This window comes from Pseudochaenichthys georgianus, chromosome 16 (assembly GCF_902827115.2).
Source record: "Pseudochaenichthys georgianus chromosome 16, fPseGeo1.2, whole genome shotgun sequence".
NCBI lineage: Eukaryota > Metazoa > Chordata > Actinopteri > Perciformes > Channichthyidae > Pseudochaenichthys > Pseudochaenichthys georgianus.
The window spans coordinates 19929192-19955151 of NC_047518.2; the positions used below are offsets into that span (position 1 = coordinate 19929192).

At 44.0% G+C, this 25960-nt stretch overlaps 1 protein-coding gene across 1 annotated transcript in view; it reads left to right on the top strand.

Moving 5' to 3' along the window:
• The window catches only part of dnah5 (dynein, axonemal, heavy chain 5), a 143143-nt gene that overhangs the window by 107987 nt on the left and 9196 nt on the right, over positions 1 to 25960 (top strand). Inside the window, 8 exon segments of the mRNA XM_034102114.2 lie at positions 5252 to 5442; positions 6414 to 6535; positions 11753 to 11902; positions 13117 to 13362; positions 13774 to 13993; positions 15582 to 15787; positions 16479 to 16682; positions 25737 to 25952. Coding sequence (XP_033958005.1) covers positions 5252 to 5442; positions 6414 to 6535; positions 11753 to 11902; positions 13117 to 13362; positions 13774 to 13993; positions 15582 to 15787; positions 16479 to 16682; positions 25737 to 25952 — 1555 coding nt within the window.

The following is a 25960-nucleotide window of genomic DNA, read 5'->3' on the forward strand; positions in this document are numbered from 1 at the left end:
CTGTCATCCCCCCTCGCTTCTCGGGCATTCTGCATTCGCAGGCCCGAGGAGAGTCAGCCCATATTCTGGAGAGAGAGATTCTCTCACTCCTAGAAAAGAGGGCTATATCTATTGTACCCGCCGAGCAGAGTCAGGGTGGCTTCTATTCCAAGTACTTCCTCGTTCCCAAACGGGGAGGGAACGAAATTCGGCCAATACTTGATTTGAGGGCTCTGAACAAATATCTAAAAAGTAGGGATGCTCCGATCGCCAATTTCGGGGCCGATCGCTGGAATCAGTATCGGCCGATACCGATCGCCGATCCGATCGAGTGGGCGGGGCCTAAATGGAAGATTTAAACATCACGTTAAATCTTCCATTTAAAGTGATGTTTAAACTCAGTTAATGGGGCTCATTCACTGGAGCTTCCACAAACAACAATCAACTTAATTATTACATTCAAATGATGTACATTATTCAAGTTTACATTCACTTTGGATAATAACACGGGAGAAATGAGCGGAAGCGCTCTCTTTTCCTCTCTCCCTCTCTCTCTCCCCCCTCTCTCTCTCTCTCCTGACAGCCTGTCAGTATCTCATGCAGCTCACTGATCCAGTAATGAGTTACCCGACAGTGAAGAATAAATATATTTATAATAACTAGTTTAGCTTGTTCCAGAAGTAGATAAAATAGCTAAGTGTGTTAGGTCTAACTCTTGTGTGTTTCGCTCCGCTTACCGGTCCGGCGGGCGGAGCTGCAGGATTTCTGCTTCACACACGTTGCATACCGCTATTTTACTGTCTTTTTCGGACACCTTAAAATAATGCCAGACCGGTGAAGTCATTTTGGCGAGCTTGTTTTGCCGAGCTTGTTTTGCCGCACACAGAGAAAAGTGTCATGTATTTTACATCTTGCGATCGGCTCTCGCGATCGGCATGTTTAGAGAGCATCGATCGATCGGTAGAGAGTGAGTATCGGCCGATCTCGATCGGTGACCGATCGATCGGAGCATCCCTACTAAAAAGATATAAGTTCAGAATGCTCACTCACACATCTCTGCTGCGGCTCGTGCGACAGGACGACTGGTTTACATCAGTCGACCTGAAAGATGCGTATATTTTCACATCCCAGTATATTATCCACACAGGAAATATCTGAGATTCGCATTTCAGGGGATCCGTTATGAATACAGAGTACTCCCCTTCGGTCTGTCTCTCAGTCCAAGGGTGTTTGTACGGTGTACGGAAGCCGCGATAGCCCCGTTAAGACAACAGGGTATTCGCATGGCGACCTACCTGGACGACTGGCTGCTTCTCGCACAGTCGGAGAAGGAGGCTGTTACGCGGACAAATGTCCTCGTAAAGCACCTGCTCAACCTGGGTTTCATAATAAACACAGAGAAGAGCATGTTGTGCCCCGCGCAGACTATACTCTTCCTGGGTTTACGCCTGAACTCGGTGCCCTTTTCAGCTCGCTTGTCAGCGGAAAGAGTGAAAGCTTTCAGAGCTTGTCTTGCTCTTTTCCAGCTGCGCAAACATGTTCTCTTCAGATCATGCCTGCGATTGCTGGGGCTCATGGCGTCAGCCATCCTGGTCGTACGACTGGGACGCTTACACATGAGGGAGTTTCAGCGCTGGGTGGCCGCCCTAAAACTAAACCAAGAGTGATGGTTACTGTGAAATGCGTAATGGCACTGCGCCACTGGCTGCACCCAACTTTTCTAGTACGAGGTGTGCCTATGGGTGCTGTCCTTTCACGGAAAGTGGGAGGTATTTATGAAGGCCGTCCGGTGAGGGGTCTCTGGAGCAGAGACCTCCAGCGGGCGCACATAAATTACCTGGAGCTTTTAGCGGTGTTTCTCACCCTAAACAGACAATACGACCACAATATCGTATATTAACCGCCAAGGGGGTTTGCGTTCTCTCCAGTTACACACACTGGCGCGCAAACTGATCCTATGGAGCGGTAGACGTCTCCTCTCTCTGAGAGCGACGCACGTACCGGGAGTGATGAACCTCGGGGCAGATCTACTGTCCAGAGGTATACCACTTTATGCAGACTGGACTCTACATCCAAGGATTGTGAGCCAGCTGTGGGTGCGTTACGGCAGAGCCGCGGTGGATCTGTTCGCATCGAAAGACAACGCTCAGTGTCAGCTGTTCTTTTCGATGCGCGATCTAAATGCACCGTTAGGTGTGGATTAGGGCTGCACGATTTTGGGAAAAAATCTAATTGCGATTTTTCTGACAAATATTGCGATTGCGATTTGCGATATTTATTTTTAAGCGACCCAATAGAAGTTTATTGTAAAATGCGGCCATAACTGTGGCTAGGAAGGTCGTATCAACATACTCTTGTCTCTAGCGCCCCACAGCCCGAGCTACGAGTGAAAGAACTAAACTTACATGAAACTTCCGTTGGGTTGCTTTAAAGTCAAGCTTCAGTTAAATATTCACCCTGTAATAGAAACACGTGATGGAGCATCACTAACCTGACTCAGATGGTTTGTTTCACCAAACCATCTGAAGCTCCATTGGAAGCCATTTGGAAAGGGCAGGCACTTTCACGGATACTTGGAAGGTGATTGGATCAATCTGTCTATCACCATCTATCATGGGCCACTTCTGATTGATTAACAATGGCTGGTACATGTGGAGCACAGCACATCTGATTGGTGTGGATGACTGACACACCCCTGGCTCTGATACCCCCAACTCTGGCCAGAGTGAGAGAACAATGCCACACACTTATTCTGATGGCTCCGCACTGGCCAGCTATGGGCTGGCTAGCGGAGATATATCAGCTGCTGTGCAGGCAGCCATGGCAGCTCCCACTACGCAGGGACATACTGTCCCAAGCGGGGGGGGGGGGTGATCTTACACCCACACCCAGAGCGCTTGGCTCTATGGGCCTGGCGCGTGAGTGGTACAATCTGAATACAGTGTGACATGAAGCTGACCCTGGCAGCTGCCAAGCGAGCCAGTGGCACTCATGCGCTATCTGTACAGTCTTCATGCACTCAGTTCTCCCCAGGGCAAACGGAGTGTGGTTGAAGCCCAACCCTGCCTTTATCTTAAGGCGGTTGGTTCAGGTACCACATTTGACATTGAGGCATCCTCCCCGCCACTGTATTCCTCCGGGGAACAGCGGCCGGATTTCGCGTGTCCAGCCCGTGCTTTACGCACGTACAGGGACAGATCAAGGGTGCTTCGTCATAATGACCAACCCCTTGTGTCCTGGGCTAACCCTTATAAGGGCAAGCCTGTTACTAAGCAACGGCTCTCCCACTGGTTTGTGGAAGCAATTGCTTTGGGGCCCATACGAGTCAGAGTTCGCAGGAACCCTCGGGTCCGCAAGCTCTTTCGACTCAGGGTCTGGCTGCATCCTGGGCTCTGTCCAGGATGTCTCCCATCCAAGACATTGGTGCAAGCGGCGAGCTGGTGCAAGCGGCGAGCTGGTCCTCGCCGCTCACTTTTGTCCGCCTCTTAACAGGCTGGACGTTCTACTCCCAGTGTGACTCAAGCAGTGCTGGGCACCTGGTTGAGTCAGAGCTCTACCTGTTAAAGTTCTGGTTGGTTTGGTGATTTTCGAGATAAGCTCGTCTGACAATACGGGAGCTACAATTTCCCATAGTGAGACATCGAACGGAGTGTTATGAATGAGAACTATAGGTTACTTACGTAACCTCAGAGTAACATGAAGTGAGATGTCTCACCAGACGGCCCTCCTTGCTATGGTGAAGCGAGAAGAGGTGCTTATTTTGAATGACGCATGCGTCGTGGCGCAAGCTACTTATAGGGGGTGAATTCCCTGACGCTGACGTCAAGATCACCAGCCAATCAGGATTGGCGTAATGAGATTGATGCTTCTGTTTGCTCCGCGATGAGGCGCATCCCATAGTGAGACATCTCACTTCATGTTACTCTGAGACTGGGGTTACGTAAGTAACCTATAGTTTTCCACATAGTACTGATTTCCTAAAAGGGAAAACAAATGATTAGATTTCATTTACAGTTTACAGCCAATCTGTGGACCAAAACCTTCCTCAATAATTCTCCATTATCTTTTATTTTATTTTTACATTTACAAACATTTATAGCACAAAAGAGAGCCTGCAATAATTTGTCAGTAACGTCACAATTGTACATGGAGCTCATTTGAAAAGCAAGATAACATTGGAGAATATAATACAGAAAGTCAATTTCCATTTATTATAGCCATCAATTAAAATAAACTGCCCTTCTTTGTAACAAAATAAGCTCAGTGTAATTTACTTTATTTAAAAATAAAGCTACCATGTGGTTGATCCTTGTAGTTTATATTAAATAGAAAAGTCACTCTTGTGCTGCTTGACCTCTGTAGCTATGTAGTTGGAATAGAAATACACTTATGAAGGAAGTCCCTATTTCTGTTATAATCTGAACAATAAAGTGCTTTTCAGTCTAATGTAACAATGCTACAAAGATGGCCTAAGCATCGTCATAGAGTTATCATGATCAAATCTCTCTCTTCTCTTCAGAAAATATTCAATATTATGTGCTTCATAAAGGTAGCTCTCCTTAAATAAAAGATGCAGATGAAGTAAATATATTCATCATAAAGGTCTTGTTTTCAATTTGTTTCCCTCTCGCATTTCGCTATTGCTCCTAATTGCTGTTGTCATGTTTTGACCTTGTCCGAATAACATATTTGAGGTATGTGTGTAGTGGATGTATTTTCTACAGTATGTTAAGGGTGGTATCTACAGCATATGTGATGATACTACTGACCATGTTTACTCTAACTGCGATATTTTATATTTTTCAATATACATTTGCTGTTTATCTTAGTGCAATCTGTGCATGAGGTGATCATCAAACACTGTGATAACCCATTTTAATCAGCTACCTGTGCATTAGCAACTTCAACTACTTCTCAACAAATCATACAACTGATTGATTGCTAAAATGCAGTACCCAGCACCCTTTTTTTCAACCTGTGTATCTGTGTGATTATTATTTTGTTTTGTTATTTTATCTCCCATTGTAAAGCGTCCTTGGGTTTATTGAAAGGCGCTATAAAAATCGAAATTATTAATATTATTATTGTTGCTGCTAACTGCTATTATCGTTAATCGCTAGAAACACGTTTCACATAAACGTCAGTACTACTGTATCTATGCTCTAGTCAAGACTCCAAAATTAGGCATTATAGCTGTAGCTCTATGGAGCTATTATCCTGCAAATTAAATAAAACTACGTTTTCTATCTGCTCTCAAATCTTTCTCAAACAGTTCCTCCAAAAGCCCTATCACCAGCAAACGCATCGCCAACATCATAGAGTTTATGACCTTTGAGGTTTATAAGTACGCAGCACGTGGCCTGTACGAGGAGCACAAGTTTCTCTTCACTTTGCTTTTGACGCTGAAGATTGATATGCAGAGCAACAGGGTCAAACATGAGGAGTTTCTAACACTAATTAAAGGTAAGAGGAACATGTGAGCTATGTGCAGTAGATATTTCTAATCTCTTTGATTTTGATTCTTGAAGTTTGCTAGTTGGAGGTTTCTATGTAGAGATAATTTCAACCTTTCAAGGATAATAGCTGGCTCCTGAACATCATTGCATTTATAAACTACGTTGTCAGAAAGTCCAACCTGGAATTGGAAATACAACATACAAATGTTTGAAAATGATAACATGAGTCAGCAGTATTTTTTGAAATAGTTTCCGGAAGTTTATTTGTTTCTCCGACTCATCGCCCGTTTTTCACTCAACATTTTGTTGTGTCTTATTTTCTGAGACTGCCTACAGTACCTAGAATATACTTTTCTATTATTAGATTAAAAGAAAGACACCAAGTACACATACTGAATACCTGTCTCTGTGAGACTACATTCAAATCTCAAAATACAGAGTAGAGAAGATATACTGTAAGTCTTGTTGTTCAGATATGACTACTAACTCAAAACACCCTCCCTTTGTCAGACAAAAATTGCTACCTATTTCCTGTTTCTTAATTTTCTTTTTTCATTATTTGCTAAGCAGAGATTTTTTTTAAAGCTCATCTCAAGGTAAACATACATTTAATACTGCATTGGTAATGTAGCAGTTCAGTGTATAATACATATGAAATGCTTCTCAACACAAGAATAAGACAGTCTTCACCATCTGTCAGCTCCGACCTGCTGAACATTGACTCAGTATGACTTTAGTCTATATTTTTTAAGCTTATGTTTTCATGTTTCTTATATTGGAAGCATTCCTTATTTTGTGTTTGTGTGTGTGTGTGTGTGTGTGTGTGTGTGTGTGTGTGTGTGTGTGTGTGTGTGTGTGTGTGTGTGTGTGTGTGTGTGTGTGTGTGTGTGTGTGTGTGTGTGTGTGTGTGTGTGTGTGTGTGTGTGTGTGTGTGTGTGTGTGTGTGTGTGTGTGTGTGTGTGTGTGTGTGTGTTGCAGGAGGTGCATCTCTCGACCTAAAGGCCTGCCCTCAGAAACCAGCCAAATGGATCCTTGATATGACCTGGCTCAACCTTGTAGAGCTCAGCAAACTGTGGCAGTTCTCTGATATACTGGATCAGGTACAACACAAACATGCACATCTTGATGAATTAAGGTGTGCCCTCAGAGCTGAAATGTTCTCATATTTTTCACACACACGCACGCACGCACGCACGCACGCACGCACACACACACACACACACACACACACACACACACACACACACACACACACACACACACACACACACACACACACACACATCCAACCCAATCAACTGTCACTCACACAAATACACACACCCTTATGGGTGAGTGACAGCCTGGTGGCTCCCAGGGAGGTAAAAGCTCACTGCTCTGTGAAATGAGCTTAGTTTGGAGAAACTTCCACTCAATTACTTTTGGCTGAGCACACACACACACACACACACACACACACACACACACACACACACACACACACACACACACACACACACACACACACACACACACACACACACACACACACACACACACACACACACACACACACACACACACACACACACACACACACACACACACACACACACACACACACACACACACTTCTGCTCTTCAGAAAAGCGCTGTGCCTCTTAAATAAAGTGGACCTCCTCACTGGCTAATAGACAAAGACAAGTACCTCTCAATTGTCAATGTGTTCCACTTAATGAATGTACATCTGGTGGATACTTCTCTTTCCTGAATAGGTACTCATTAGCAAAGACGATATACATTCTAAAATGACTCACTGAACACTTTAATGTCTTTATAATTTAACTTCAAGCTTTAAGTGGAGCAGGTATAATTTCCTGTAGAAATAGGATGGCTATGTACATTTACCTAAGAAACTGACCGCTTTCTGTTGTACCCTGATTTAACAAAAAAACGTAATTAAATGTAATTGGGAAACCCTATAATATTTGATATACCGTACTTTTTGGACTATAAAGCGCACCTGCATATAGGCCGCAGCAGCTAAATTGTCCGTCTGTCTTGCTCTCGTTCTGTCTCTCGGTTCCACTTTTACTTTGGCGCGCTACCTGTCTCACTCTTTTCCGGCCTCCAGCTTTTCCTGCTGGAGCCCGCCGCTTAAAGGTGGCGGGCGCGGACCGGTCATAGAGCCCATAGGGTTAAAGGTGGTTAATTGTACCTGTAAAATCCATAGATTTAGGAGGTTCCCTAGTGGCCGTTAGCTGTACAACAAAAATGGGGGAAAAAGTCGCGGCTTATAGTCCGAAAAGTACGGTAGATCTAGGACACAGCTATATTTCAATTTGAGAAACTGGATTTCTTGTGATTGTTATATTCATTTACTGGGTCTCTAACAAGGCAAGGCAAGTTTATTTATATAGCACATTTCAACACAAGGCAATTCAAAGTGCTTTACAAAAATGAAAGACATTAATAGCATTAAGAAACATATTATAAAATGATATCTAAAAACACTCATTTAAAAGCAATAATATAAAATAAAGAACCAGCACCTTACTGTGGTAGAGAGGTTTGTGTGCCCTGATGAACCTGGGGGCTGTGTTGTCTGGAACCTTGTGTTCCTGGTAGGGTCTCCCATGGCAAATTGGTCTCAGGCAAGGGGCCAGACTAAGATTGGTTCAAAAGACCTCATGAAAGAAAAACCAAGAAGTGAGGATACCCGGCCCGGAGGAAGCCCGGGGTCCCCTTCTGGAGCCAGGCCCAGAAGGAGGACTCGTCGGCGAGCGTCTGGTGGCCGGGCTTGCCACGGAGCCCGGCCGGGCCCAGCCCGAAAAGGCAACGTGACCAACACCTCCGCTTCTCCGTCCCGCGGGCCCACCACCTACGGGAAACAACGATGGGGTCGGGTGCGCTGCCAGAAGGGTGGCAGTGAAAGCGGAGGGTCTCGACGGACCAGACCCGGGCGACAGAAGCTGGCTTTGGGGACGTGGAACGCCACCTCTCTGGGGGGGAAGGAGCCGGAGCTTGTGCGGGAGGTGGAGCGTTACCAGTTGGATCTGGTTGGGCTCACCTCTACGCACAACGTCGGCTCTGGAACCTTACTTCTGGATAGGGGTTGGACTCTATTCTTCTCCGGAGTTGCTCAAGGTGTGAGGCGCCGGGCGGGTGTGGGGATACTCACAAGTCCCCGGTTAGGTGCTTCGTTGTTGGAGTTTACCCCAGTGGACGAGAGGGTCGCCTCCCTACGCCTGCGGGTTATGGGGGGAAAAACTCTGACTGTTGTGTGTGCTTATGCACCCAACAGCAGTTCAGAGTATACGGCCTTCTTGGAGACCCTGGAAAGAGTCCTGTATGGGGCTCCTGAAGGGGAGTCTTTAATCTTGCTGGGAGACTTCAACGCAAATGTGGGCAATGATGGAGACACTTGGAGGGGCGTGATTGGGAGGAACGGCCCCCCTGATCTGAACCGGAGTGGTGGTTTGTTACTGGACTTCTGTGCTAGTCATGGATTGGCCATAACAAACACCATGTTCGAACATAAGGATGCTCATAAGTGTACGTGGTACCAGAGCACCCTAGGCAGAAGGTCCATGATCGATTTCGTTATCGTATCATCGGACCTGAGGCCGTATGTTTTGGACACTCGGGTAAAGAGAGGGGCGGAGTTGTCAACTGATCACCATCTGGTGGTGAGTTGGGTCGAGTGGCGGGGAAGCCTCTGGATAGACTTGGTAAGCCCAAACGTGTAGTTCGGGTGAACTGGGAACGTCTGGAGGAGGCCCAAGTTCAGGAGGCCTTCAACTCGCACCTCCGGCGGAGCTTTTCGGGCATTCCTGTGGAGGTTGGGGACATTGAACCAGAGTGGTCGGTGTTCAAAGCCTCTATTGCCGAAGCCGCGGCGGGGAGCTGTGGTCTCAAGGTCCTAGGTGCCTCAAGGGGCGGTAACCCTCGAACCTCCTGGTGGACACCGGTGGTCAGGGAAGCCGTCCGACTGAAGAAGGAGGCCTTCAGGGATTTGTTATCCCGGGGGACTCCCGAGGCAGTTGTAAGGTACCGACAGGCCCGAAGGGCAGCAGCCTCATCCGTGGCCGAGGCAAAGCAGCGGGTGTGGGAGAAGTTCGGAGAAGACATGGAGAAGGACTTTCGGGCGGCACCAAAGTTGTTCTGGAAAACTGTCCGACACCTCAGGAGGGGGAAGCAGGGAACCATCCAAGCTGTGTACAGTAAGGATGGGACGTTGTTGACCTCAACTGATGGAGTGTTAGGGCGTTGGAAGGAACACTTTGAGGAACTCCTGAACCCGACAACTCCGCCCTCTATGTTAGAGGCAGAGCTGGAGTATGGCGGGGGATCAACACCAATCTCCCGGGGGGAGGTCACTGAGGTCGTCAAACAACTCCACAGTGTCAAAGTGTCATGAGATCCGCCCGGAAATGCTGAAGGCTCTGGGTGTTGAGGGACTGTCATGGTTGACACGTCTCATCAACGTTGCGTGGAAGTTGGAAACAGTGCCGAAGGAGTGGCAGACCGGGGTGGTGGTTCCCCTTTTTAAAAAGGGGGATCAGAGGGTGTGTGCCAATTACAGAGGCATCACACTACTCAGCCTCCCCGGGAAAGTTTACTCCAAGGTACTCGAAAGGAGGGTCAGGCCGATTGTCGAACCTCAGATTGAGGAGGAACAATGCGGATTCCGTCCTGGTCGTGGAACGACGGATCAGCTTTTTACTCTCGCAAGGATCCTGGAGGGGGCCTGGGAGTACGCTTATCCGGTCTACATGCGTTTTGTAGACTTGGAGAAGGCGTATGACCGAGTTCCCAGGGAGTTACTGTGGGAGGTGCTGCGGGAGTATGGGGTGAGGGGGTCTCTACTCAGGGCCATCCAATCTCTGTACTCCCAAAGCGAGAGCTGTGTCCGGGTCCTCAGCAGTAAGTCGGACCCATTTCCGGTGAGGGTTGGCCTCCGCCAGGGCTGCTCTTTGTCACCAATCCTGTTTGTAATATACATGGGTCGGATTTCGAGGCGTAGTCGTGGGGGGGGGGGGGGGGGTCTGCAGTTCGGTGGACTAAGGATTGCACCACTGCTTTTTGCAGATGATGTGGTTCTAATGGCTTCATTGGTCTGCGACCTTCAGCATTCACTGGATCGGTTCACAACCGAGTGTGAAGCGGCTGGGATGAGGATCAGCACCTCCAAATCTGAGGCCATGGTTCTCAGCAGGAAACCGATGGACTGTCCACTCCAAGTAGGGAATGAGTCCTTACCCCAAGTGAAGGAGTTCAAGTATCTCGGGGTCTTGTTCTCGAGTGAGGGAACAATGGAGCGTGAGATGGGCCGGAGAATCGGAGCAGCGGGAGCGGTACTGCAGTCGCTTTACCGCACCGTTGTGACGAAAAGGGAGCTGAGCCAGAAGGCAAAGCTCTCTGTCTACCGGGCCATTTTTGTTCCTACCCTCACCTATGGTCATGAAGGATGGGTCATGACCGAAAGAACGAGATCGCGGATACAAGCGGCCGAGATGGGTTTTCTCCGCCGGGTGGCTGGTGTCTCCCTTAGGGATAAGGTGAGAAGTTCGGTCATCAGGGAGAGACTCGGAGTTGAGCCGCTCCTCCTTCGCGTCGAAATGAGCCAGTTGAGGTGGTTCGGGCACCTAGTTAGGATGCTACCTGGGCGCCTCCCTAGGGAGGTGTTCCAGGCACTTCCAGCTGGGAAGAGACCAAGGGGTAGACCTAGGACCAGGTGGAGGGATTATATCTCTTCGCTGGCCTGGGAGCGCCTTGGGATCCCCCAGTCAGAGCTGGTTGATGTCGCCAGGGAAAAGAAAGTTTGGGGCTCTCTGCTGGAACTGCTACCCCCGCGACCCGACCACGGATAAGCGGGAGAAGATGGATGGATGGATATAAAATGACATTTAAAAACACTAATTTAAAAGCAAAGATACATGAATAGAAGTTACAGTTTCCTTTGTTTTCCTTTCTGTCAACGTTTTCTAGAAGAATAAAGAGACAAAGAAAGTAGCAATATGCCATGCTGGTATAGAAAGGTGCAGTAAGACGTATGTTAATCCATTAACTTTGTCCTGAAGTAAACTTGACCAATATGTGAATACATTTAAATATTCAGCAGAAATTAAGATTGCTTTTGATCTGTGTTTTTTCTTTCTTTTTCTAGTGATTGATTTCATTATGGTGCTGTTTTGGCCATCAATCCTTGTCGTAATGTGTTTTCCTTCAACATGTATTGATGTTGTGTTTGGCATCTTCTCCTGTTCAGAGTTGATGTAATAGGAAGCAATTTTTTCTGTGTCCCTATTTCAGAGCTTTTTACACATTTCTTTCAGATAAGTCGTAATGAGAAACAGTGGAAGTCATGGTTTGATAAGGAGGCCCCAGAGGAGGAAGTGTTTCCAAACTCTTATGACCAGGCTCTGGACTGTTTCAGACGCCTGCTTCTCATACGCTGCTGGTGTCCCGACAGGACCATCGCACAGGTAAAAGGAGACATGTCTGTCTGTGTGGTTGCTGTGCCCAAAATAAAAGCGTCTGTCGCTTGAAACCAATTTTCACACAATCAGCTTTATCTCACTATATGTGTTTCCTCTTTCGTGCAGCTGGTGTTCAAATTAAATTGCAAACAGTTTCTACAGTTGCATGATAATGGATTTGCAACATTTTAAGGAAGTCATACTATAATTTTAATTAGCCTAAAGCAGCATGTTGTTGATCAAAAGATGGGTCAAAGCTTAAAAGTGCTTGTTTACTTTTATAAATGAGACTGGGCTCAGTAAAGATATTAAGTCTAAAAATCGCTTAAATTACTGTACAATAATATCTCCCTGGCAAAGTCTTTACATTACATTACATTGCATTTAGCTGACACTTTTATCCAAAGCGACTTACAATAAGTACATTCGACCAGGAAGACACAACCTTGAAGAAAACAGAATCATATAAGTACATCAGGTTTCATAGAGCCAAGCGTTTCAAGTGCTACTCAACTGGCTATAGATAAGCCAGTCCTTTATTAGTATATAAGTGCTCTGTTAGCAGTTCTTTGTTAGTAATTATATCGCTCGAGGTGGAGTCGAAAGAGATGAGTTTTCAGTCTGCGCCGGAAGGTGTGTAAGCTTTCTGCCGTCCTGATGTCAATGGGGAGCACATTCCACCATTTTGGAGCCAGGATAGCAAACCCACGTGTTTTTGCTGATGGGAACTTGGGTCCCCCTCGCAGCGAGGGTGCAGCGAGTCGTTTGGCTGATGCAGAGCGTAGAGCACGTGCTGGGGTGTACAGTTTAACCATGTCCTGGATGTAGGAAGGGCCAGATCCATTTGCAGCATGGTACTTGAAGGGACATTCATTTAGTAAAACGGATTTCCCTGTGGCTTACTTAGCCTCAATATGTGCAAGGCTAATGGGTATTTACTTCTAACTGTTGGCTCATGTATTAGCCCACTGTAGTTGAGCCTGGAGAGGATTTGTTTTGTTGCACTCATAAACAGTTCAGCACTTGTCCTTCTCTGACCTCCGGCAGCAGCATTAACTGAAAAGAGTAAGCCAGTAAAAAAGAACTCCTTTGAACTATTAATGCCGTTTCCAGACTTCTAGAAAGTAAATATATTCCAATATAAAGTTTTAACTTCCTACATTACAAGGCAGTAAACAAACACATCTACTTTGCCTCATTACTTTCCCTTACTTCTCTAGGCCCGTAAATACATAATGGTTGCAATGGGAGAGAAGTACACTGAAGGGGTGATTCTTGACTTGGAGAAGACGTGGGAGGAATCAGATCCGCGAACACCTCTCATCTGCTTCCTGTCAATGGGCTCAGATCCAACTGACACCATCATTGCGCTGGGGAAGAGGCTAAAGATTGAGACACGATATGTCTCCATGGGACAAGGACAAGAGGTCCACGCCCGCAAGCTTCTGCAGCAGACCATGGCTAATGTGAGTAAATGGTGTGGTCTTACTGCTTTATTTGTATCGTTCAGTGTTACAACAGAACAATAAGTGACAGTGTCTCTGGAAAAATGTGTTTTCCATTACCCCGTAACCTTTCAGGGTTAGTTGCTCACAAATATATATTTTACACATATATACCTATTTTTCAAATCTTTACTACATTATCACTTTGCACCCTCCAGGCCCTTTGTTTGAGTAAAATTGCCTCCTATTTCATGTTTCTTAATTTGACTTTTTTCATTATTTACTAAGCAGATATTTTTTTAAAGCTCATCTCAAGGTAAACATACATTTAATACTGCATTGGTATTGTAGCAGTTCAGTGAATCATAACTATGAAGTGCTTCATAGTTGCTTCTTGCAACCATTACCATCCTCTTGTTATTTGTCCATCAGGGTGGCTGGGCCTTACTGCAGAACTGCCACTTGGGTCTGGACTTCATGGATGAGCTGATGGACACAGTGACAGAGACAGACTTCGTCCATGACAGCTTCCGCCTTTGGATAACTACAGAGGTCCACAGACACTTCCCCATCACCCTCCTGCAGATGTCAATCAAGTTCACCAACGAACCACCACAGGGCCTCAAGGCGGGTCTGAAAAGAACCTATGGAGGTGGGGCCAATTTGGTTTACTTTAGTTCATTTTAATGGCGATTATAATAATTTCAAGGTCCCAAATTATTGTGGAATTAAAGTAAATGTTCCACAGATTGATCCTTAGTTGATTTTTAGAAGAAGTAACAGAATAATAAGCATTCAAAATAGGATGTGTTATTATTAGGAATGGGTAAATGATACCTTTACTCATTTTGGATTCACATGGACACCCACACACATTGACTTTAAGTAAGTCATATAATCAATAAATAAAGAGATGTGTTTGTATCCTCATCTGCTGCTTAATTCAGTGTATTTTACACCCACGTACTTAAAGCCTGTAAGGTTTTTGAATTTGTAAATGCAGGGTTTGTGTTTTTAGTCAGGAAGAGAATATTCCTCTTCCTCTTCCTCTAAAGGTACACACTGCGTGACTGGAATATATAATATATATTCTTTCGACTCCACTTCGAGCAATAGAACTATTAACAAAGCACTTATATACTAATAAAGGACTGGAATATATAAAGCCAGTTGAGTAGCACTTGAAATGTTTTTGCTCTATGAAACCTGATGTACTTATATAATTCTGTTTTCTTCAACTTTGTATCTTGTTGGTCGAACGCACTTATTGTAAGTCGCTTTGGATAAAAGCATCAGCTAAATGCAATGTAATATAAACCAGCTGTCTTTGGCTAGCTAATATCAGAAAGGGTTTTGTGAGTTTCCTTGGGAAAATTGTCTTCAGCTCTTCTACTAACTGCAATTGAAAATTGTATTTCTTTATCAGATTAGAAGAATATAAAATTGTCGATGGCATTACATACAGAATATTACACTTAATTTTCAGGGTGTGCAGATGTTTACAATAAATCTTCAAAGCAGCTGTTTCCCATCTTTATATTTTACAATTCCCAATTGAAATTAGACTGAACCTTCTGGATTTGAGGGATACAAAGCCTCACACATGGGATTGCTTATTAGTTGAATATGGCAGAGATCTTTTTCACAAAGTTGGAGAAGCAGTATGTGGATTCAGAAGATAATGGAGCTGATATTTTTTTTCCCCGTTTTTTTAAATGGAGATTTGAATCATTTTCCCAAACTTCATTAGATCTCAGGAAATCCCTTTGAGACGGTGCTTGTCAGTGATTTCCCAAAAGAGATTTGCTCATTTGCATTAAGCAAAGTTTACGGGTGTACTGTATGTATACATTACTGAATGCAAATGTGTCATATCTGGAGTCGGGTTCCGACAGGATTCATATCCCTGTACGCAGCACTGCAGTGCCCACCCAGTTAGGTTCCCAAGTGTGCACATAGTCTACTCAGCAGGCGGTAGCAACAAGAGTACAGAATAGTTCCAAGCTTTGAAGCTTCATTAATAATGTTGACATTCTCTCATGCATACACACACATAAGGAATGTGAGGAAAATATGTAATGATACTGTCTTTGAAGAAACAATGTTCTGTAGCTGTAAGGCTTTGGATTGCAGATCCAAATGTAGCCTTCCAAAGCTGGTATAGAACCACACTTTTCTGTAGCGTTCACTGACCTTTTAAATAGAGCTGCTCATGTATTCATTCATGTATCCCTCTCTAGGTATAAACCAGGATCTTCTGGATGTCAGTAACATGGGGCAGTGGAAGCCAATGCTGTTTGGAGTGGCCTTTCTGCACAGCACGGTGCAGGAGAGGAGAAAGTACGGGCCTCTAGGATGGAATATCCCCTACGAGTTCAACCAGGCAGACTTCAACGCCACTGTTCAGTTTGTTCAGAACCATCTAGATGACATGGACATTAAAAAGGTATATTCGATGCAAACTACAATGTAGACCACTATATAAACAAAAACATAGTTAAGAGATGAAGGCAACATTAGAAATGGATAGAAACCGTTCTTTACCGTGTCTGGACCAAGAGTCTCTTTAAATAAAGATGATGATGATGATGATTTAGTGCAGAAGAGAATGGTTTAAAATGCTCTATGATAGCATCATAGTGTTGGGATGAATGTGCAGCAGGTGGTGGTTGCAGTTGTTCTCTTACTCTCCCCTTTTCCATAACAATAACCTCTTATTGGGAAACCAACCAAAAATATAAAAGCTCTGCCACAAAAATTCACTAAAAATGTGTTGTTTTTTTTTTTCAAATGCTGTAGTGTGCTATCAAATATTTCCAGAAGTCCTGTTGGAACTTGGAACTGGACCATGAACTAATAACATTTAGATCGGAAGCTCCTCAACCTGTCAATACAAATATGGCTTCCAAGGATATTTCAAGCCTGAAGCAGAATCAATTCCCTATTGTCCAATTTCTACAGTTAAAGTTTCGCTTATCCTCATAGTTTCTGCCAAGCAAGAATGTCAAGACTTTTCTAAGGAGTTGATTCATTTTGGCATGTGAAATGAAAGAAAATTGTTTAATGACATTTATTGTAACCATTTCAAAAACTGTACTAGCCGTCCTCTTGTATTATAATTTATGTTATCTTCTCAGGGAGTGTCATGGACCACGGTGCGATACATGATTGGAGAGATTCAATACGGTGGCCGAGTGACTGACGACTATGACAAGCGGCTCCTCAACACCTTTGCCAAAGTGTGGTTCAGTGAGGAGATGTTCGGACCTGCCTTCAACTTTTACAAAGGCTACAGCATCCCAAAATGCTCCAATGTTGACCAGTATCTGACATACATTCAGGTGAGTTACACTCTAATGATTGAGTGCACACACCAGGCATTTGTAGAACTTGACATGTTGCTGAATATTCACTGTTATTCTCTGAAAAGTGACACTGACTTGATGATTACATGTATGTTTGCTAATTCAAACCCTACCTCCCTACATTTTTGTTCAAGCTCTGCACCTGTCATGTTTGCATTTGTTTCAGTTTTTTCTGTGTCGTCGTCAAGTGACATCACAAACAGTGAAAATATCGACATTAAGAGATATGAGGTTTCTGCAGGATGCCCACATTCGCAGTCTTGTCACATCCAGAGATGGAGTGCCATGTTTAATTGTTCGATAAAGTGCAAGCATGCTCATTTTATAACAGATTATGCATGATTTATTAATGTGCTTGTGTGTTTAACTGGTGGGTTTGTGTTTGCGTGTGTGTGTTCTGTATGTGCCTGTGTGTGTGTATGACTTGGGGCAGTTCCTGAGCTAGTTTCATTAAAGCTGGTTTCATTATGATGGATGCCCAGGGCTGCCAGGCTCAGCAAGCTTATTCCTCTGCACCGCCTCTCAAATAGAGAGTGACAAACACAGCGTTGAAGAACACACAAACATCTGAAATAAACACACACAGGCACAACATTCAAACACACATCCAATACACACACATGTTTATGCGTATCTAAATAAACTTAATACACAACAGAACACAATGTGCAAATAATTCCAAGTATTTAAATCAAATGCAGACTGACAGGAACAAAGTTCAAATTCCCTGAGGAAATAAATGACCCTGGTAAAGGACGAAGGGTATCACACAGTTTCATACACCCTTGTTTTGTGCTAATTGCAGTTTCACACCATTACATCATTATTGTGTGTTGAAGTTGAAAAGAGGTTTTCCCAAAATAAAACAAGTCTTACAGCAGTGTTTCTCTTTTTCATACCAAGGACCACTTAACTCCACAAATATCCAAAAACACATCGTTTTTTACAAATCGCCTGAAAATGGTACAAACAAGTGGCAACATGTGTGATGAAGGTGTTTATCTGGGCTCTATCATGCAATTGAAAGTGAAACTTAAGCTCGTTCCATTGCGGAGATATACCTGCGAGAGAAAAACTTAAATGTATTTATTTCAAATGTGAAATGTTACCAATATACTCACGGACCACTAGGGGGCGCTCACGGACCACCAGTGGTCCGTGGACCACACTTTGAGAAGCACTGTCTTACACGTCCCGACGGAACGTCGCCTCACGTCTCCTGCGTCTTGGCCATGTTTCGCACTGGAACCAAAGACTGTATATAGAGAGGCGAAGTCCCGCCCATCTACTTCCGACCCATGGGACCTTATTTCGGAAAAATTATGTATTGAAGTCAATGAGGAGAGAAAGATTATCTTTCGATCCCGTTTTAATTGTGCCACGAATTACACATATGATGTTTGTCAATCTTAAAAAATAATTTCCACGTCAAAAAAGTCACAGTTTGTCGTAAAACTGTTGAAATAGAGAACCGCAGTGATGCGTCCTAAAACCCGGATGTAAACTCCTTCCGGTTCCTTCGTCAAAAACGCAATGCAATTTCTCCATAGGATTTTGGAAAATAGCTCGAAATAAGGTCTGTGGTTGAAACACATTTAAGAGACGGATCACGTTTTGTTCAGCCGGATAATATCCACATGTCTATCCTACTTTTATAATTTCCGAAGCATAAATCTAGTCGCAAAATGCTAACGTTATGCTATAAAGGAACTACAGCAGGGTCGCTGCTTCAACGTCACGCAACTTAAGATCCATATTCAAACATACAGATTGTAAATGGTACAAGTTGAAGTGTTTGTTTGAACAGTTTGCAGGAGGCAGGTACTTGCTTTCAAGCAGAACAGGGCAAACAAACTTAGCGGGAGTGTTTTACGTGTTCGGTGTAATGACGTAAAACGGCCTGGACAACTTCTGTAGTCCTATTCAGCCACTTGTTAACAACCATCGTTTTTCAGACACGTAAACTCTTCAGAAATCACCAGAGGGGTCACTGCTGATGTATTTAGGCTGCGGCCACACGAGGACGAAAACGGCTAAACGCATAGGATTAGCGCAATCACAAACAAGCTTCCGTCCACACGCAATAGTTATCCGGATAGTGTCTGCCCACACGAGACCGCTCCGTTTAGCTCCAACCGCTGGAGAAGCTGCAGTACATATGCAGGAGCCTGTAGGTGGCGCTGTAACTTCCTCCACAAAAGCAGCGAAGAAGCATGGTTGTCATGGTTGCCCTTCTGTTTATTCTCCGCGGTGGGGGCCGAGGGAACCGGGCAGCGTTTTTCGCCAGTCAGCGTGTATTAAAGTTTAAATCTTCCGGACAAAATTATAAAAGTGCCGGTCAAAGGTCTTCTTTGTTATTTATTGAGCTTTAAAACAAATGAATAACGACTCTATATATTATAATAATAAAATACACGGAGCCTCTCTTTTTGTGTCTGTCTCATGCAGCAGCTGATCCAGTAATCAGTGACCCGGCCGACAGTAAAGAATAAACATATTTATAACTAGTTTAGGGAGTTTGAGAGGTAATTAAAATAGCTAAGGGTGATGATCTGACTTGAAGTGTGTGTTTTGCTGCAGCGGGAGGAGCTGCAGGTGAGCAGAGCTGCGTGTCTCCGTCCTGTCGGATTAGACTTCACTCGCGAGAGAAAGATAAATAATCTGAATTCAGGGTGCAGTTTACTTTGACGCGGGGGTGAGCAGCAGAGGTGGGGAGAGGCGGTGCTATTTCCTCATCATTCTTGCTGTAGATGTTGCACAAACAACCGTAGCATGGTCAATAGCGTCCGGAGCACGATAGCAACTCTGCGATCCGCCATTGTTGTTGTTGTTGTTGTTCGTGGCGAAACACTTCAGCAATGGCGCGGGGTAAGCGGAGGTGAGCAGAAGAGGTGGGGCTATTGCGCAATCACTATCAGTGATCTGAAAATGTTCGGATAGGGCGCACACACGGAGCCGTTGGACCCCCCAGAGAGTTGCGTATGCCTTTCTATCCACCTTGGGACCCGTTATCGTTTCCTCAGTCGTTTAGTGCCGTATTCGGTCGTCCTCGTGTGGCCGAACGGTCTATATGACACTAAACAGTAACGCAAACGACCGAATTCGTCCTCGTGTGGCTGCAGCCTTAATGTCGTAGAACAAAACGTGATCTGTCTCTTCAATTTGTGTCAAACACAGACCTTATTTGGAGCTATTTTCCCAAATCCTATGGAGAAATTGCATTGCTTTTTATCGAAGGAACCGGACGTGGTAAAAATGCTAACTTACTTCCAGGTTTTAGGACGCGTCACTGCGGTTCTTTAAGACTATGAAAAATCCGCAACTAGAAAGACTACAAATCCCAGAGTCGCGTAAGTGATGTCATAACTGATGTCACAATTGTTTTCCTCCACCAAATAAGAGATAGCTAAGATAAGATAACTTTAACAAGATGCCTGTGTGCTTAGTACCAGGTTGTTATCATACCAGCAATAGAGAACCGCAGTGACGCGTCCTCAAACACGGACACACACACACACACACACACACACACACACACACACACACACACACACACACACACACACACACACACACACACACACACACACACACACACGGAGAGGGAGGAGAGGTGTGTGCTGGTTGTGCACAGGCCTACACAATTGTTGTTCTATCACCTGAGAGAGCACCAGGTCCAGGGTTGGGAGGGTTACTTTATAAATGTAATCAGTTACTGATTACTGATTACATGGCTCTGAAAGTAATCCGAATACAGTTACAGTTACGTGTCTTAAAACGTAATCAGATTACTTTTAGATTACTTTTGGATTACTTTCTTTTTCCATCACAGATGGGTATGTTTTGGTGAACAGCAGACACAAAAAGCAAAAGGAAACTGAACGTGTTTTTACCGTTTTAATGGCTTATCAAGAGCACAACTGAAACATCACATCTGAAACGATGGAACAACATAATACACTTTTTGGGGATGCAGCTTGGGATGTGAGGAGTGAGTGAGGGACACGGCTTAGAACGGGCGTGTCGCCTTCTGTCCTGCCAGTGTTGGCAGGACATGAATTAAAATGTCGAACTCGGACTTCATTTTAAGGACATTTTGGCCAGGGGTTTAGAGCTATATTTGTTTAAGCACCGCATTGGCTAAAACAGGAGAGTGTGTGCACCAGTCTGCCTTGATCTATGTATTCATGTCTGTGACTCTCACAGTGTCTGCTGCCCACAGCTGTTTTATAGAAGCAACACCTCCTTCACTTCATGAAATCTCTGCAGCACCAGGAGGCAGCGGGAGGATTAACTCAGCCTCTGAGAAGACGAGTGCGCCGCGCAGTGCCTTTCACGCACCGCCTTTCACGCACCGCCTTTCACGCACCGCCTTTCACGCACCGCCTTCACTGTGTATACCTTCAGAAATAATCATTAGTAAGGCTAAAGAGCGACCGCAGGCTGATGTGTTTTAACCACACACACACCTATACACACACACACACGCGATTTAAACGCAGACTTTTGTTCCTCCATGTTTTTGTTGTTATTGTTTCACTGAGCGAGCGGACCCGCGATTTTTTTTCAAACGCTTTTTGGTCCATCTGCGGCGGCTCTGATGATTCGAATCGGCTGTACCTACTACTAATGAATATTACATGTTGAGAGGAAATCTTTCCACCAATAATTCCAATAAGTAATCCAAAATGTATTCACTTCAGGTTTACGAAAGTAACTGTAATCAGATTACTCGTTTTTCAAATGTAACGCGAGCTGAATACAGTTACTTGATTTTTGTATTCTGATTACGTAACGCCGTTACATGTATTCCGTTACAACCCAACCCTGACCAGGTCACATGCTGCAGGACCTGCTGGTCTGCTGCTGGAAATGACACACACACACACACACACACACACACACACGCACACATATATACACACATACACCAATCTCGGGGCTCCCTGGTAGTCACACGGCTCCATAATATAACTGGCAAAAATGTAAGAATTCCATGCATCGGCCTACAGTGGGAAAATGGTATAATCTGTTGGAATAGAGTAGAAATATCAAATATCACTACTTGTCTTCTAAAGGAAATGTTGACATTACAAAATGCATGGTTTTATACTGCAATGGCAGTGAGATCAAAAAATGTGGTCTGAATGGAAGTCAATGAGGCATTTTTTTGAGAAATTAAATAATTAAAATAATGAAAAAAATTCCTGACAATGATTGAATGTTTGGTAGTTTTGAGTACGTTCAAAGTTGTTTATGTGATTCATGAAAAAAAAAAAGTAGAAAAAGATATTGATGTATGATGATTTAATAGCAGTTGTTTGGGGCGTGTACATTTTTGCCACGAAGGTGTCCAGAGGTAGTATCTGACACTACGTAAACAAATAATAATGCAGTGAAATCAATTTTGCTGCTAATCTTTGACACATCCAAGACTCTAATAAACACCAAAGTTCCATGCCTCTACTCATTTTTTGTGTTTTCTTTTAAGAGAAATTAAATAATTCAAATAATGAAACAGGCATTTAAAGGGTTAAAATCGAATTGAATGTTTGGTAGTTTTGAGCACTTTAGAAGTTGTTCAAGTGATTCATGGAAAAAAAAGTTTTAAAAAATATTGATGTATGATGATTTAATAGCAGTTATTATGACCGTGTACATTTTTGCCACGAAGGGGTCCAGAGGGTGCAAACTGCAACACGAGAGTATACAAAACATGTAAGAGTAAACGACAATGGATTTCAAAAATTTGACTCAAAAGAAGACTTCTTGCAAAAATCCATGCCAAAAGCTGTAACACAGCTGAAATGATCACCAAATCAAAAAAAAAAGTCTAGGAAAAATGTACAAAAATGCCCGAGGAGGGCACAAGGGTTAATTAGCACCGTAACTTTCATGATATCATTTCTCGGTCATAATCGGTTGTTTCCGTGAACGGCCGACTGTTGTGTGACGGCAAATGCTGCGGCCGCAAGGCATTGTGGGGCAGCATTTTCTCCTCTCCTTTAGTCAAGGGAGGTCCAGTGGTTCCTAAGCTAAAGGAGGTTATAAAGGAAGTTTGAAACCTCCTTTCCTCTAGAGAATTCGAACGGCACTTATCATAGCTGCCACTGAGGGACTTCCGGGTCATTTCACTCCGTTAGGAAGGTTCCTAAACTAAATGGACTGTTCGACTTCAGCCTTAATTAGTTCTTATTATACATCCATGGTCTCTCTCCGTTGGTGCGCTGGGCTAATGCTAATGCTAATAATGCTAATGCAAGCAAATACAATGGCGGTTCCACAAACATTTTCAGAGTTTTACGGGGCATGGTTTGCAATTCAGAAATTGGAACTTTTTTCTCCCCAGGAAAGTACCACCTCTCTAGCAGGGACTGAAAAGGGGGAAAAGTTCTCATGAACTAAGTTCTCTTTTTGGTGTGAACGCAAAATCCCAGGAACTATCGGAACTAAAAGAAATAAACTTGCCTTGCCTTGCCTAAAAGGGAAAAGTACTCCGGTGTGAAAGCGCCTATTGTGACGTTAGCTGTCTGCATCGTCGAGCATAACAAATTTAAATCAACAATATCAATGCATACAGTTACCTAACTAGCACACTAACTAATGTACGAGGATGACCTTATTTTACCAACCTCACACAGAAGCCGTTTGTTCTACAGTATAATCCTTCTTAATGTTTTACACTTCTCTATTATGTTTTAACTTGTATGCTACGATACATTTTACAGCATAGGTAGACCAAATGTTATGCATGTGTCTATATGAATCCACGAGGATGTCAACAATCCTGTGGGAGCCATCAGGGAAGTAGTATGATGAGTCAGGCAGGACCACAGTGATAGGTTCAGCCACGACTCGAAGTCCAGGACTCAAATCCAGAACTCAGGATACAGGATCCAGGACTCAGGACTAAGGATCCAGGACTCAGGATCCAGGACTCCAGATGCAGGACACATGATTCAGGATCCAGGACACAGGACCGCAGCAACAGGATTAGCCACAACTCAGGATCCCGGCGTAGATAGACACCAAAAAGAAATTTGGGGGAAGCTGGGTTATTCAGAGAATGAGAGTACACAGGTACAGAAGGAAGAAGTAAGGTGTCCCCCGACAGTCTAAGATTGTTGTTTAATTGCTGATATATTTATGATGCACGTCACATATTCAGTTTCGGCGGCATTTCTTCCAGTTTGTCCAAAGGTCTTCTAATCAGTGCTCTATAAATAAATAACTACGGCAGATCTGTAATATGTAATGCAGCCGAACCGTGTATTACAATGCCGTTATGTGATGACTTTCAAAGTGAAAAGCAAGCACACTCGGATTAAAGTATTATTATTTTTTTTTTTTTTTGTCGCATTAACACCATATACCAACGTGCATTGCGGCTCAAAAATCCAATCACCGAGCTTAAACCATAACTGAGGATCTTGGGTAATCAGTTCAGTGGGTGTCTATCTGTTTCCGGTTATTTTATTTGGAAATGCAGTTCCTGACGGACGCCAAAAAAGCCTGAGATTATAGAATTAAACAAATAAATAAAAACAAGGATAATTGTGTGTTATTGTTGAGTAAATAACAGTGTGTTATTTAGAAAAGAATAACAAATTAGAAGCAAAAAAATATAAAAAAATACAGATTTCAGTATTCTAAGGCTCTGAGCCCCATTTATTTTTCTCGCGGACGGCAAAAAAAGTCAGACATTATACTTTAAAACAAATGATAATAATCGTGGCTTGATATTGAGTAAGAACATGTTTTTATGAACCACACAGCTTCCGGTCTTCCAAGACCTGACCGGACAAAAAGACGTGGTGCAGGCACGAAACACACTACCAATAGAAATACATTGCTTTTAAAATCGTTCTGTGTGACACGAAAAAAAGGGGAAAATCATGTTGGCGAACACGAATCAATAGATTAAATATTGTGACTATAACACAAAATGCCGTGAGACTGGGTTGAATCTGAGTAGGGCGACACAACGTTCATCGACGGCATGACATCTATCGACGCCGAAAATGGGCTTGGTGTGTAAGGACCTTAAGGGACTTTATATGCAATAGTCTGAATTGTCTCGCTGTAGTATTCGATGCTCCAGCTTCCTTCCATCATTGAGAGAGACACTAACGGCAATTAAAGCAATATCGTCTCTCCTCCCTGCCCCTGATTTGACATCGGCTCACTTCTTGAGTCACTAAAAATCAAATATCCTCATTACAATATCTTGGGCCCCTGATTTGAATCCAAAAGCCTAGACTTTACCTCAATTAAAACATCATCTATGACAGCTGTGTCACCCTTATGAGGTCATCTGTTTAAAAAAACATATTGTTGAGCAGCTTTATGTGATTTCTTGCAGCTCTCTGACCTTGTGAATAAATAATCAGCCATGAATAGATAGGTGTATTATCTTACACATCTCATACAACCACATAGGTGGCAGAGCTCCAAACATTAGTAACATAGTCAAGTAGGACCTTTTTCTTGGTTGTACGCCCACTGAGCGCAATTGGCTGGAAATGTGAGAGGGGGGGGCTGAACTTATCACTGCATTGGGATGTCACAAATCTCCAACATGTTACGCACTGGCAGTGAAGAGCTTCACTGGAGGGGGGAAAGAAGCAGCTGGTGACACTTTGTGTATCAGAGGACTCGCTTGGCTGTCTACACTTTACCCTGGCCATCAGTGGCTGAGCGGTGACCAAAACTGCAGTACAATATGAGGGAAATATGTAATAATACTGAGGTAAAAAGAGTTAACCAACCTTAAAAAAAGGCATCACAAATAAATTCCACATAGTTAAAGACAGTTCCCCCATAAGCTCTGCCAGGATGTTTCTGCCAGCTCAGTGTGAGGTGATAAGCCACTCCATGGGGCACTGCGGGAACTTAGGCTCACTAACAGCACTTTGTTGTGAGAGTAGAGAGAAAGCCTCTTGGCTATTTCTTTTTGACTATATTTTTACGAATGTTCTGAGAGATGAAGTGACCTCTGGGTCAATAACAGTTGCTCTTTCTCTTTTGCAGTCTCTGCCAGCCTATGACACTCCAGAGGTGTTCGGTCTCCACCCCAACGCAGACATAACCTACCAGTGTAAGCTGGGTAAGGACGTGCTGGACACCATCCTCAGTATTCAACCCAAAGACAGCTCGTCAGGCGGGGGGGAAACCAGAGAGGCTGTGGTGTCCAGGCTGGCTGACGACATGCTGGAGAAACTGCCTCCTGACTACGTGCCCTTCGAAGTAAGCCT